Below are 14,553 nucleotides of genomic sequence, written 5' to 3'. Positions count from 1 at the left end.
GTTTCTACAGATATTATTTGTTGACTTACACCCAAAAATTAGGTCCTTCGAGCCGGATATTAAGCAGCTTCATATGATCATATCGGACGTTAAGGTCAATTTTGTCCGATTGAAAATTGACAGATGTCACATCATTATTGTAACATGTATAGACTTGGTATGCAGGTGTCTCAAAACGATCTATTTCAGTTGAAAATAAAAACTTGACTTTGAATTGGGGGAACAACTCGTGTAAGGTATACTGACATAACAACTTAGACGATTACTTTAGTTGGGGTTGTCTCCACCCGAAAGCGGCAATTTTGACGATCGTGGATCCTACTAAATGAAAATGTTGTAAAAATTGTTGTATCACTCTATCAATATATTCAGATAGTTTGATCTTTTAACATGATCATTTTAAGTGTTTCATCATCATCACATCAGCCGGAAGACGTCCACTGCTGGACAAAGGCCTCCCTCAAAGATTTCCACTACGATCGGTCTTGCGCTGCTCTTATCCAACATCCTCATTTAATTGTTTGCTTAATATAAATTTTGTAGGCTTCATGTTGTAAATCAGATAGCACTATGCGATGAATCGTCGCCCTAGAAAATCTTGAGACTCGCGTTTCCTAGCTTCCTTCTAAATAGTTGCATTGCTTGGGTTTTTTGCAACGTTGTGTAAATGATACTGAAGCGGTAATTTGATCCTAATAGTGTCTAGTTTTAATTTATTATCCAAATTAATATGTGGTATAACATACTTAAGAAATACTTTTATTTTTGTTTATTGTTTCTCTTTTCATTGGTTTAATTTTCACGAAGGGTTTTGTTATTATTATTGGTTTTTTTAGCACTCTCACTTTACTTCTGACAGCCGCGTTTTAAGTATTTATTATTGTATTTCATTGCAGACAACTAATGAAACATTATCATCAATGAACACAGGCAAGAAAAAGCTTCCATTTACTGAACCAGCACTGAACATAATGCACATGTTGGCGAGCGTCAAACGTATTAAACAGGGAGACTACAGCGACCTGCATACGGCTCCCGTACACCCGAAGAAGTCTCTGGCTCATGGTCTGCTGCGGAGGAACACTAACGTTGAAGCGAAGCCGGATCAACGACATAAACTGGATTCGTTCTTTTATAGAGAGTGCGTTTACTATCTCACCAACTACGGCTCCCACGCGGCAAATATCGCGTTTTACATGAAGCACAGTACTTTGGGTGAAGTGATACGGTACTGCTATGAGAACGGCGTTGATAAGGAGACGTTTACGGATTCTGTTTACATGGAGTGTTACAAGAAGGACAAAGTGAGCGAGATGTTGAAAGCTATGGGAGACATGGACAGCTCGTTCGAGATGTGGTCGGTGAGTGAGCGACTATTGTTGAACTCTCAGCTTATTGTACTATGATGTATGTATTAACGGTCTCTGCCTCATCTCATCATATTATCAGAATAAAAATAATGCTAATGATTAAATCAGATTGTAAATCTTATAATATATTAGTAGTTTTTGATAACGTAAATGAATTGACGGAAATATTTTATAATGAGTTACATAAAGTTATTGAAAAATGTATTCCAAAAAAAAGAGTGCTAAACAAAACTCGTTATCCAGTGTGGTATTCTAAAAACTTGATTAAACGGTTGGCAGAAAAGAACAAATACAGAATATTATTTAAAAAATACCGTTATCCGCTAGATGAAATATAATTTAAATTATTAAGAGATATATGTGAAATTATTATAAATATGAACTATAAAAGTTACATAGAAAAGGTGGAGAATAGCATAAAAATTAACCCTAAATTTTTTTTCACGTATTTGAAAAAAAAGCGTAGTAATAAATGTGATTATCCAGCTTTAATGACGCTGAACGCTTGTTCGTTTTCAAATGGTTCAGATATTTGTAACCAGTTTGGTATTCATTTTTCTAGTGTGTATACATTACCCCAAAGATCTGTATTGCAAACAACTACAAACATTAATTCTTTTCCCATTTGTTATTTGGATAGTATAGCTATAAAGGAAGAAGATGTAAAAAAACAACTGAGCAGCCTCGACATTAATAAAGGGCCGGGCCCTGATGATATACCAGCTTTATTAAAGCAATGCGCGGCTCTGTTAGCAAGGCTATTAACGTCGATATTTAATTAATCATTAGCAGAAGGCGAGTTTCCTAAAATATGGAAAAAGGCTAGAGTAGTCCCTGAGTTTAAGAGTGGTGACAGAAAAGATATAACAAAGTATAGACCCATTTGTATATTATCAGTATTTTCAAAAGTATTTGAATCATTAATCTGTCCGATATTATCATGACACTTAAGATCAATAATGATACAGAACCAGCATGGCTTTCTTAAAAAGAGGTCTACTATATCTAATTTGGCATTGTTTGTCGATGATTTATCAGATGCCCTAGATAGTTCAAATCAAATTGACTGTGTTTACACAGATTTAGCAAAAGCATTTGATGTCGTTGATCACCGCATTTTGTTGGCAAAACTTGGGGCATACGGTATTTGTGGGAATCTTATTCAATCGATGGGCTCATTTTTAAAAAACCGTGAGATGAATGTTGCTATTGGAGGGTACCAGTCAAATACTTTTATTGCGACATCTGGTGTTCCGCAGGGTTCCAATCTTGGCCCCACGTTGTTTGGTATTTTCATTAATGATATAGTCAAATGTTTTAAGTTTTGTCAATTCCATCTTACTCAGATGACCTCAATGTATAGTGAAATAAATAATATTGAAGACTCAAGGAACATGCAACAGGATTTAGATAGACTTTCGGTTTGGTGCAATGAAAATAATCTAAAATTAAATCATTTGAAATGTTACAGTATTACCTTCAGCAGAAAAATAAGAAATATTAATTTTGATTACAGTATAAATGGCAACATATTAGAAACCGTCAATTAAATAAATGATCTCGGGATCATTCTAGATTGTAAATTCAGATTCATACCGCATATTTATAATCTAGTGAGTAATACTCTTAAACTTTTAGGTTTCGTAATAAGAAGTACAAAAGAATTTAAAAGATCATCCGCAAAATTAACGCTGTTTAATTCAATGATTAGAAGTAAACTTGAATATTGCTCTGTTGTATGGAATCCTAACTACCAAGTGCATAAAGACAGAATAGTGAGAGTACAAAAAAAATTCTTACGACACTCAGCCTACAAGGATAATATATTAAAAGAAATTAATAATACCAACGATCTCTTAAAACTTTATAAAACCATATCACTATGCAATCGTAGAAACTCAATAGATCTCTGTTTTTTACATAAAATTGTAAATGGAGCTATTGACAGCTCGAAGTTATTAAACAGAATAAGGTTAGCAGTTCGAAGACAAAATGCACGGTCACATATTAAAAATAAAATTACTTTTATGCTAATAATTACAAAGAGTAATCTAGGTAGGACCGCTCATATTAACAGAATTGTAGCGTCCTATAATAATATATTTAAAATAGCAGAATTGGATATATTTTGGAACTCTGCATCGATTTTCAAGTGTAAAATTATTAAAAATCATTTAATTAAATAATATCATTTGTTTTTTCATATTTAATAATAGTTGCTGTATTTTAAATTTAGTTTATATAAAATTTAGTTTTTTTTGTTTTTTTTTGTTTAGAGTTATACGTTTTTTATATTTTAGTGTAGGTAAGTAATTTATAAAGTAATTTAGATAGGAAGTAAACGAGGAAATTGTTATATTTTAATAATGTTTTTAAGTACTTGTAATTTAATTAAGTAATTAATTGCATGTCGAGTTAGCCCGTAAATGGGGTATACGATGTTAAATAATATAAGTTATTAGTGTGTAAATATACGATAAGGTAATTGCAAACAACGTGGGCTTCCTATTAAATAAAAATATATATATATAACTATAATTTACGCTAGATAATCTTAATTTAGATTTTTTTTCTTTATATTATTGCCATAAAAATACTCAAAATGACGATACCGATATAGGCCTAACTAGTAGTAAATGAAGAACTGGGGCCAGTCATACATCTCGCGGTTATATATCTACATACCAGCTACTGTAGACGCAAATGATCACACAATAGCTCGGTGCTCCAACTTGTATTTGAGGAAAATTGAATTCGTAATGTACAATGTTCTCTGGGAGTTGTCTCGAATAGCAATCAGAAGTGTGAGTCGTGCTGCAGGAGTACATAATGCACGTGTGCCGCACGCTGGAGGGAGCGCGGCGCGTGGCGGCGCTGTACGCCGTACAAGTCGGCAGCGGGCAGTGGGCGCGCGCGGCCGCGTCGTGCGCGCGGCTGTACGCGCGGCCCGGCGCGCCGCCCTACGCCGCGCTGCTCGCGCGCGCGACGCGCCTGGCCGCCGCGCTGCACCACCTGGCGCAGTGCACGCCCGCGACCGCGCACAGTGAGTCACGCACGTATAATACTTTTTATCTACACCCATGCTTTAAATCCTCTATTAAAGAATCTGAAACGGTTAGCTTATTGCCAACATTAAAACACCCAATGTTCTAATAACCATTGCATCATCCAAACGAGTGTTGTAATATTGTACTGAATTTCATAACAACCCCATTTTTTTAATCCCATCAAGCTCAAAGAGTTTTAACAGACAGCCACATTTTTATTACTCGATGCGAAGTATCTGTATGAATTTCAAAAAAAGAACACTTAGGTTTACGCGCGTCCCACACTAACACAGAACACCGCGCGCCGTAAGTAAAAGTAGGTTATTCGAATCCCCACCATTTTTCTTTGATATTTTTATTGCTTTCTTTACGAAAAATGAGCAATTCATTTTAAGCGCTGCAAAAGAACATAATATTCCAGTGAATTTTAATTTTTGCACTATACAAAATGTAAATTACTACTAAAATAAATAATTCTTTCATCAATAAATACTTAGTTTATTTGTAGTAATGGATGATATTAGGTTACTACTAGGACTAGGTATTTTAATGTTAACAGTAAACTAACTGTTTCAGAATCTTTTAGAGGATTCATATTCTAAGTGTAGATAAAGTCTTGTATGCAACTATTGATAATTAGCTATTAAAACACTCATGTGATACTATTATCACACTCGGCTTCGCCTCGTGAGATAAATCCACATTCGTATTTTAATACCCCTTATTACACAACAGTTGCATAAATAACTATTATCTTAACCCATGCTTTAAAACCTCTATTAAAAATTCTCAGACAGTTAGCTTATTTATTTATTTAATAGGTACACACAACAGGTCCAACAAATACAAAATTAATAAAAAACTATCAGCTAAATTCAAAATAGACTGCAACTCCACCAGGGTGTGTACACAACATGCTAAGCATAATTTAATAACTATTAAAATACAATAATAATAGCGATTTTAAAACTAGCTTTAGGTAATGTAATATTATAAAAAAGACAGAAAAAATATATATTTAGACAAATAGACGTAAATAATTATGATAAAGATAGTATATTAATATATATTTTTTAAATTTAAACTAATAAAGGAATTTATATAAACTACATTTCCAATTACAAACAGATAAACTGTGGATGTTAGGTACCTACTTATTTGGTGACTTGAATTATTTTTTGCCAACATTAAAACACCCAATGTCCTAGTAACCATTACTCCATCCAAACGGATGATGCAAATGCAAATACAACATTGTACTGAATTTCATAACACTTCTTTGTTTTTTTTTTCGATCCCTTCATGCGCAAAAAGTTTCAACAGACGCCACATTCTTATTGCTCGATGTGTGGTATCTGTATAAATTTCAAAAAAAGTACATCGTTTACACTACCAAAACGTCGCGCACTGTAAAAAAAGTGGATTATTCGAATCCCCGCCATTTTTCTTGAAAAAATGAGCGATTCAAGTATTGACAGCACACCGCCGGATATTTTAAGTGCTGCAAAAGAACATAATATTCAATTGAATTTTAATAATTGCATAATACAAAATGTAAATTACTACTAAAATTAATAATTCTGTCATTATTACTTAGTTTATTTAGTTATAATCAGTAATCGATGATATTAGGTTACTACTAAGACTGGCTGTTTTAATGTTAGTAGTAAGCTAACTGTTTCAAAATCTTTTAGAGGATTCATATTATATGTGTAGATAAAGTTTTGTATGCAACTGTTGATAATTAGGTATTTAAACACTCATGTGATACTACACCCACAACCCACATTCGTGTATGAATACCCCTTATTACACAATCGTTGCATAAATAACTACTATTATGACAATCGTTAGTGGCTCGAATCGTTTATTTGTCAATTGAAGAGATGTATAATGTAAGCGTAACTTAAAACCGAGCTAATCTCTAAATAGTTAGACGTCCAATTCTAATTTATGCAGAGTCCTTTAAATCTTCCTACTCTTCCCCAGAGGGAGGCTCCTTCACACAACACTACTGTCAAGTGCGCATCTTTCTGCCGTCAAGCAATAATTCGCAAGTATTATTGTTGTTCAGGCAGAAGGGCGCCGTAACTGTGACCTATTTTAAGCCTTTCATACGACATGGGTACCTTGAGACAAAGCGCGTACACCATTGTAAAAAGCTGTCAACGCTCCTGTGCCCCCTGATGTTGCACGAGAATTTGGGCGGTCTATATAAAAGCAGTAAATTACTATTAGTTGGCTGCTGAGACTTAACATGTAATTAATCACGACGTGGCAATAATTTAGCGTTTTTCAAGAATGTTGAGCGACACGTACACCATGGTGTAGTGAGGGAGTGGGCGTACCGTGGACGAACTAACAATGATCGCCGACCGTACGCCTTGTTCTTGTGCGCTACTTCACCAGTGGGAGGATCCGTATGTCGGCTAGGTTACGATGTACCACAACGGAGCCTATTTCTGCCGTGAAGCAGTAATGTGTAAAAAATACTGTGTTTCGGTGTGAAGGGTGCCGTAGCTAGTGAAATTACTGGGCAAATGAGACTTAACATCCTATGTCTCAAGGTGACGGGCGCAATTGCAATGCCACTCAGAATTATTGGGTTTTTCAAGAATCCTAAGCGGCACTACATTGTAATGGGCAGGATGTATCAATTACCATCAGCTGAACGCCATGCTCGTCTCGTCCCTTTTTTTCATAAAAAAAACTTCGATATTTTTATATAAGTATTTTCACGGTTTAACATTGTCTGGAGGACAGTCCTCAAAACACTTTATATTTCTTTTTTATTTTTAGAAATAAACGACCCGAGGTCAATTCAGTTCAATCTTGACAGAAAAACCATAGACAATCTGATGACAACATTTACTCGTCAAATTGAACTGACAAAATATTTGGCCAACTGCGAGGCGGCAAACAGAGTGTCGAACAAGGTTCTGCACGAAATAATACCTTCACCATCTCCGAGGTCGGAGGACACAGACAATAGACCGCTCACGTTGTTTGGATCAAACACAGACAAGATGAGGCTTGTGGCCGGTGTCCTCGTTGGCGGCGCGACCGTCGATGCTGGATTTGATTTGGCCTTCAGGTGAGCGACGGGGTCTGTAACACAGCTACCGTGATACGAGCTCGTTGGGCAGCATGTCTACTATAAGGGTGGAGGTCCACTGTTCTGTCACGGACGAATACCTTACGCCGCGGATACCTTTGTTCGCGGCCTGCTCGTGTCTACGATGTGTCTGAGAGAAAACTCAACGGCCACTATTTTCAATCAATAAAGTATTTTACAATGGCTGTAAAACATAGTTTATAACGTGCTGCATCCATTTTATGAATTGGATTCAAAGTTGTTGAAACTGGTGGTGGTGGTTGGCTGGTATTTTAAATATAAAATATTTCATAAAATGTAATACGAGTCATTGAATTCGCGCTCTTCGTTACGAATTAGTACAAAAAACTATTATAGGACAATTTCTTGAATAAACATTCACAAATTACACTACTTAAGGGCACCATAAATTACGTCACACGAACTTCATGATTTTTCGACACTTCCTCCGTCCTTGTTACATTTGTGAGGAATTATCACAGCGAAGTGCACACTCACTTTTTTATATAAGAGGAGGCAAACGAGCAAGAGGCTCACGGGATGGGGAGAGTCGTATCGTAAGTCGTAGCCCTAAGTCGTATCGGGTCGGGACAACCGCAGCTGATAATTGATTCCACTAGCGTTTTGCAAGAAATTTCTAAAACGCGCGGTTGTGGAATGTCAGACGTCTACGTGATGTGGGTGCTATTTTGCACATAATGTCCGGTCGTGGAATTCGGCCGCTGGAATCAACCCGAACAGCTCCTCTGAGCACTCCCCGTGATAAATACGGTAGAAGATGCAGAGTGACCCCAATTCTCTACGCAACGTCAAAGAATCAAGGCAATAGTCGCTGAGCCGAGCCGCTGTTGTGATCAAATGGAAGAAGCTGGTACTGGGGAGCGCCCGTCCCTGTGAGATTAGTACTCCCTGTGAAGCCGAATTTGCGCCTCATATAGTTGCGGTTGCTTGTAGTAAAGTACTGTCTCGCCTTACTGAGTACACCAAGCTTTATAAAAGCCAGTTTGGCCATCTCTTCCAAGTGACCACGGAACTGAACGTCGCTCGATAAATCGACACCAAGTATACCGATTCAAGCTGTGGCAGTTAGAGGAGTGACATCAAATCGAGGGGATTTTACTTCTTATGATTCACCTCTAACTTCATTATATCACTGCTTAATTTGATTTTCAATTTCAGAATTATAACAGAGCAGAGGTTGGACTCGATGAACATATACAGCCATGTTGCGAAATATCTAGTGAATACAGACCGGTTTATGGAAGTAAAGGTGTTGGCGAAGTGTATACGAGGATCAAAAGAAACTGCTGCCAGGTAAGTGTTGATGATTAACATTAGATGCTGCCACATCAGAGTATCGATCACGCACTACACTTTAACTTTATTTAGTTTGATCCAATGCCTAGTGTTCGGACCACTGGAGCTCAGTGAGCTCATCTAACATTAATGTTGAGTGTTTTTAACTGGTAGAAATTATATTTTTATTATATCACTTTCGAGAAAAACACCTGATATTGAGAATAAACTGAAAGTAATGAGGGCTTGATAACAATAACAAGCTGAAGTGATTCCGGACAGCACTCCAAGTTGTTACTTCATACACATTGCTACGAACGTCACGGCGAAAGGTTCATTAGAAATCCCTGACTTCTACTATATACCACTGGACTGGCGGCTGTCAAAGTGCTTTTGTGCCTGTTTGATATTCGCCATTTTGGCGATGTTGGCCAAGTAGCGAGAGACTGCGGTACTAAAACTAGACAACCTCAGCAAACATCGATAGATGGTGGGAAACTATTTACAAAAAAAATGTGTGCGTTGATTCGTTGTACGAATTTAATTACGTTGATTCTTGAAATATAAATAACACGGAAACAGACGAAATTAATTCAAAAATACTTCTGAGTATAGCGCGTTCCTTCGTGGCCATTTGTATTATACCTACGTCAAAATTAGTTCTCTGGAAGCTCGCGAGTGGCACTTCAAAAAGGCACAACAAAATGTCAAACATATAGAACAGCCTGTCCGGTGGTATTTATACAGGTCAGTGATGGAAATAGACAATTTTCAACGCTTCAATAATTTTGTGGAAGACACATTACTAAATATTGACTTTTTTTCTGCGTCTTGGCAATCTGTCTTTCAACAATGATCCTGTCTGTCTGAATACGATTGTATTTTGGCGTTGTGTTTAGGAGAGGCTTTTCCGGTGAGAAGTCTCTCAATTATTGTCCACAAATCTTGCTGCTAGTCCCTGAATACAGTGGCGCTTCAGCCTAGTGAATTTAAAGCTGCCAGGACCCTTAAGTCTTAGTCTTAGGTCCTAATTTTAAACTGGTAGCTCTTACTGTACTTTTCTATTTCTTGCTTAATGGTTTCCAGTTTTATGTCTGCGTACATCAGTTTGTTGTTAACATGCCAAGGAATGTTAAGCATGTTTCTGATTATTTTGCTTTGGAACCTCTCCAGTTTTTCTATGTTACTTGTCCGATCCCCAGAGCTGAATTTCATATGTCCAAATAAATTATTACTAAAATATTTGCTAATAATATTATAAGTTAAAGTTGTTATTAAACTTCAAAAGTAGATAGAGAGAGTAGTAGTAGATAGTTTGCCAAAACAGTAAAGACAAACTTGACAGCGCGAATCGAAATTGTCAATCTGTCAAACTCAATGTGAATTGCACATTTTGAACAGAACATTATTGCTTTGACCCATTTGAAATATAGTAGCTTTGATGCCATTTGAAATATAGTAGTTTCACCTATTATATACTTTTTCATACATATAGTAGTTGGGCCTCTAATACGGTAGGATACTATATTATACAGTAAGGTTGACAACTCTACTTATAAGATATACACAGCACTAATTTTGCACAGTACGTCAGCTGTATAGCTACAGAAATACTGCTATAAGCATTTCAATGATGCGAACTCACGAGATTTCACCCATACAAAAAGTGCCCAACGCGGCTAAGAAGTTTTCGCTTCCATAATGCTTCATTTACTAAAATACTTGTGATCTAATGAGTAAAACTAATTCATTTCATAAAAAACCGTTCTAAGTGATACTATGATGTAATTAATGCAGTGCCGCTCAGGATTCTTGAAGAACACAAAAATTCTCATTTGATCCCTTCAGACCGAAACACAATAATGCTTACACATTAATGCTTAACGGTAGAAATAAGCGCCGTTGTGTAACCCATAATCTAGCCGGCATCCTGTACAAAAGAACCTCCCACTGGTAATGGTTCCGTACGGCATAATTTCTCCAAAACTTTTATTTATTTTATCAAAATACATACTATCATTACAGTATATTCCAATGCGATAGAGGTACATACAATATTTCACTTTTTTACATCCTTAAATTTTATAACATATTATAAATAACGCTACTCTCGTGAATTCACCCTGAGTGCAACAAAACAGATCCGTCTGTGAGGCTATTTCATTAATACTACGAAGGGCACGCGTCACCGCTACGGCACCATCAGCAACAGCGGCCGACGTCGGCGCCATACGTACCTATCCGGAACAACAAAATACAGTCTACTCAATGAGAAAGTAATAAATAATAACATTTTGAGGTGTTAAACTGCAATAAATTGTTTTTACTCCAGGCTACAACCCTGTCGATGTCACTTTGTAATTTCTCACAGTAATTCTTTTCTTTTATTGGTAATGAAAGTTTAAGAGCATCGGCGAAGAGCAAGCACTTCGCATATTATTGCCTTGAATTATACCTATACTTATAATTATAACATCTGAGTGAGTATTATGTGTGTAGTTTAATGAGCGACCAAGTTCTGGAAGCGGCCGTGGCGGCGGTGGTGGGTCGCTGCGAGGCCCGCGGGCAGCTGTTCGACGAGCAGGCCGAGCTGCTCATAGCGGACGTGCACAGCGTCGCCGGCAAGGTAGCGACAGCGGCCGATAGCACACGAGGACCGCAACTTCCAACAACATATAACTAATGTACAAGAGTATACACCCTGTATTGGACTCATACTCTTGTACATGAATACTTAGAAAAATAAAATTTTCACTTATTTCTGTTATCTTATCTGTATAATATAAATATTGACACACTTTTACACAACCTGTCTTGCCCCAAACAAGGCATAGCCTGTACTATGGGTACAAGACAATGATATATTTAATACAATATAATTACTTAAACATACACTAGGATGCCGCAGTCGCTCGTCGTACCGCTTCGCTGCGTATATTTGAGCGAAGCGAGCTAAACTAAGTCTGTGCTGTGTACAAAAACAAAACAATTAAAACTTATTGTGATTTGATCAATCGGCTCAATTTTTTTATATATATAAATAGCGCGTGCTAGTCTAAAATAATTTGTAAATCATGTTTGTTTTTAATTATAATAATCTAATCAAGTCGAAATTCAAAATTCTGTCTCGAGAATAACCTAGAAAATTTCGAAAATTTTCTATGAGTTCAAAATTTTTAAAATCTGTCCAGATAAGGCCGAGAAACAATTTAACACAGGAATTAATTAGAGTCACCCGGTGGGAGCCTCGGTCACCTTCGCTTCGCTCAATAAATACTTATAAACATCCATGACTCGGAAACAAACATTAATATTCATCATATAAATGTTTACCTACCGGGATTCGAACCCGGGACTTCTGGCTCAGTAGGCAGGGTCACTAACCACTGGGCTATAGGGCTCGTCATAATGATAAAGGATTTCAAAAAAATCTCAAAGTGTGCCTTGCCGTGAACAATCGCATATAACACTAAGAAAAAGAATACTGTCAACAATGGAACCTAAAATAATACCCAAAACTTCATCACCAGAAAGCAAGATCGAGACGATATTGTCTTCTACGACATCTGATGCTGATATAATTTCGGAATCTGATGATTCCCATGGCTCCTTCTATTCACCTGTTATATCCGAGAATCCCAAACTGTCACCGGAATAACTTTCAAGGAGCGTCGACTTGACAGCAAATGATAACATAACACTAACAGATATGCAAGCTGACATGGAAAAAATACTATCTGATCATGCCTGTACTCAAAACGAATTGAAAATTACAATCATAGAAAACAATAACCTTAAAAGACAAATAAATACCTTAAGAAGAGAAAATGATATATTGAAAAACCTTTGCTTAACCCCTACTTCATCAGTAAAAAAATGTGATAACGTTAAGAAAAAGAGGCGCTCAGTACAGTCTATTGACTTATTCTCGACAGTTACTCCTCCTAGATCAAATTTACCGCAATACAATAACTGTAATAATATAATAGTTATACAAAAAAATATAATAACCTTACAACAAAAATTTATCAATGCAGAAAAAGAAATTAAATGCTTAAATCAGGAAATGAAGAAACTGAAAATAAAATGGCAGAACACAAAAATTTACACAAACACTACAGAGTATACCGAGCCCAAATGTAAATTGTGCTTGGTAAGCAGCAATAAAAGAAACAAAATAACTCAAATATGCCAGAATACCTTCGACAAAGTTAATAATTATTGCCACTACATATCCCCATACACAGGGATACGTCAACTAACTAATAATATTGATAAAAAAATTACGAGTTTTGGTCCCGAAGATTATTGCGTAATATTAATTGGTGAAAGCGACTTTAGATCCTCAAATAATTATGTAGACATAATAACCGATATGAGAAAAAACCTACAATCTATAAAGAATACGAATATTATCTTATGTCTACCTACATTCCAACTTGGTTCACACAATACGATATTCAGTAAAAGAATAGAAGCCTTCAACGCTCTTCTTTATAAAGACATACAAAGACACGAGTACGCCTATGTTTTAGACTCAAATTTAAACTTGACATATGATCACCACATGTTCTCTGGAAGACAGGGATCTCTGAACAATACTGGGATGAAAACACTGATGACAGATATTAAGAATCTCATAAAAGAAATCGATTTCAGTGGAATAAAATACTCAACAAAACTAAATGACGATATACATATAAACAAAGAAGTAACTCACGAAAAAAATACCACAGTAAATACACATAAAGCATTAAATGAGACACTAGAAAATAACAAGTTTTTTTTAGCAATAATTACATACATATACTACACCAAAATATTTCAGGCCTAGTTACAAAATCGGACTTACTGACTTTACATTTAGAGGAACTATACACTAAAAATGGATGTTGATATAGTATGTATCACAGAGCATAACATGCTCTCTGGACATGAACATATTTTACATATACCAAACTATCACGTTGCTGCAACATTTTCAAGAAAACAAAGAAGAGGAGGAGCATGCATATTAGTCAAAAATAAAACTCCATACAAAGAAATAAAATTTCCGGCACAAGTATCCGTAACAAATATTATTGAATGTTGCGCTATTGACTTAATTAATCATGACACGATTATACTATGCATTTATAGAGTTCCTTGTAATAGAAACCGAGAATTAGATATATTTTACGAAACGCTTGACACAATTATGTATAACTTATTAAAAAATACTAAGAAGGGACTTGTGATGTGCGGTGATTTCAATATTGATATGCTAAAAAATGATAAAACATCATTAGATTTTGAAAGTTTTCTTGCTCAATATAATTTAAAACTACAGATAAAAGAATGCACAAGACCACAGTCAGGATCATGTATCGACAACATTGCAAAAAGGGTTTCGAAAAAAGTACACCACAAACATGGCCATTTATGATTTTATGAAACACGTGGTCACAAATATAGATAAACGAATGCCAGTTTGTGCACTATATATGGACATGACAAAGGCATTTGATTTTGTTGATCATGCGGACTACGTGGGAACGTCCCCAGTCTAATAAAAGCATACCTTGCCAACAGGAAACAGATAACGCACATTACTAAGCTAAGCCCACGTAGTAAAATGGAAAAAACTAGTAGTTCTCGAGAACGTGAAATTACATACGGTGTACCCCAAGGAAGCGTGCTAGGCCCCTTATATTTTTTGTATATATAAACGACTTGCCCTCAAATA

The 14,553-nt window shown here is 36.1% G+C and overlaps 1 protein-coding gene across 2 annotated transcripts in view; it reads left to right on the top strand.

Moving 5' to 3' along the window:
* Positions 1–14,553, top strand: part of LOC126967457 (zinc finger FYVE domain-containing protein 26) — a 32,553-nt gene that overhangs the window by 14,565 nt on the left and 3,435 nt on the right. For both annotated transcript variants that reach the window (XM_050811923.1, XM_050811924.1), the window contains 5 exons: positions 897–1,361; positions 4,191–4,413; positions 7,217–7,511; positions 8,712–8,846; positions 11,328–11,454. In XM_050811923.1, coding sequence (XP_050667880.1) covers positions 897–1,361; positions 4,191–4,413; positions 7,217–7,511; positions 8,712–8,846; positions 11,328–11,454 — 1,245 coding nt within the window. The remainder of the gene's footprint in view (positions 1–896; positions 1,362–4,190; positions 4,414–7,216; positions 7,512–8,711; positions 8,847–11,327; positions 11,455–14,553) is intronic.

The sequence above is a fragment of the Leptidea sinapis genome, chromosome 13 (assembly GCF_905404315.1).
Source record: "Leptidea sinapis chromosome 13, ilLepSina1.1, whole genome shotgun sequence".
NCBI lineage: Eukaryota > Metazoa > Arthropoda > Insecta > Lepidoptera > Pieridae > Leptidea > Leptidea sinapis.
Note: the sequence above shows the minus strand (reverse complement) of the source record. Positions and strands in the feature narration are given on the sequence as shown.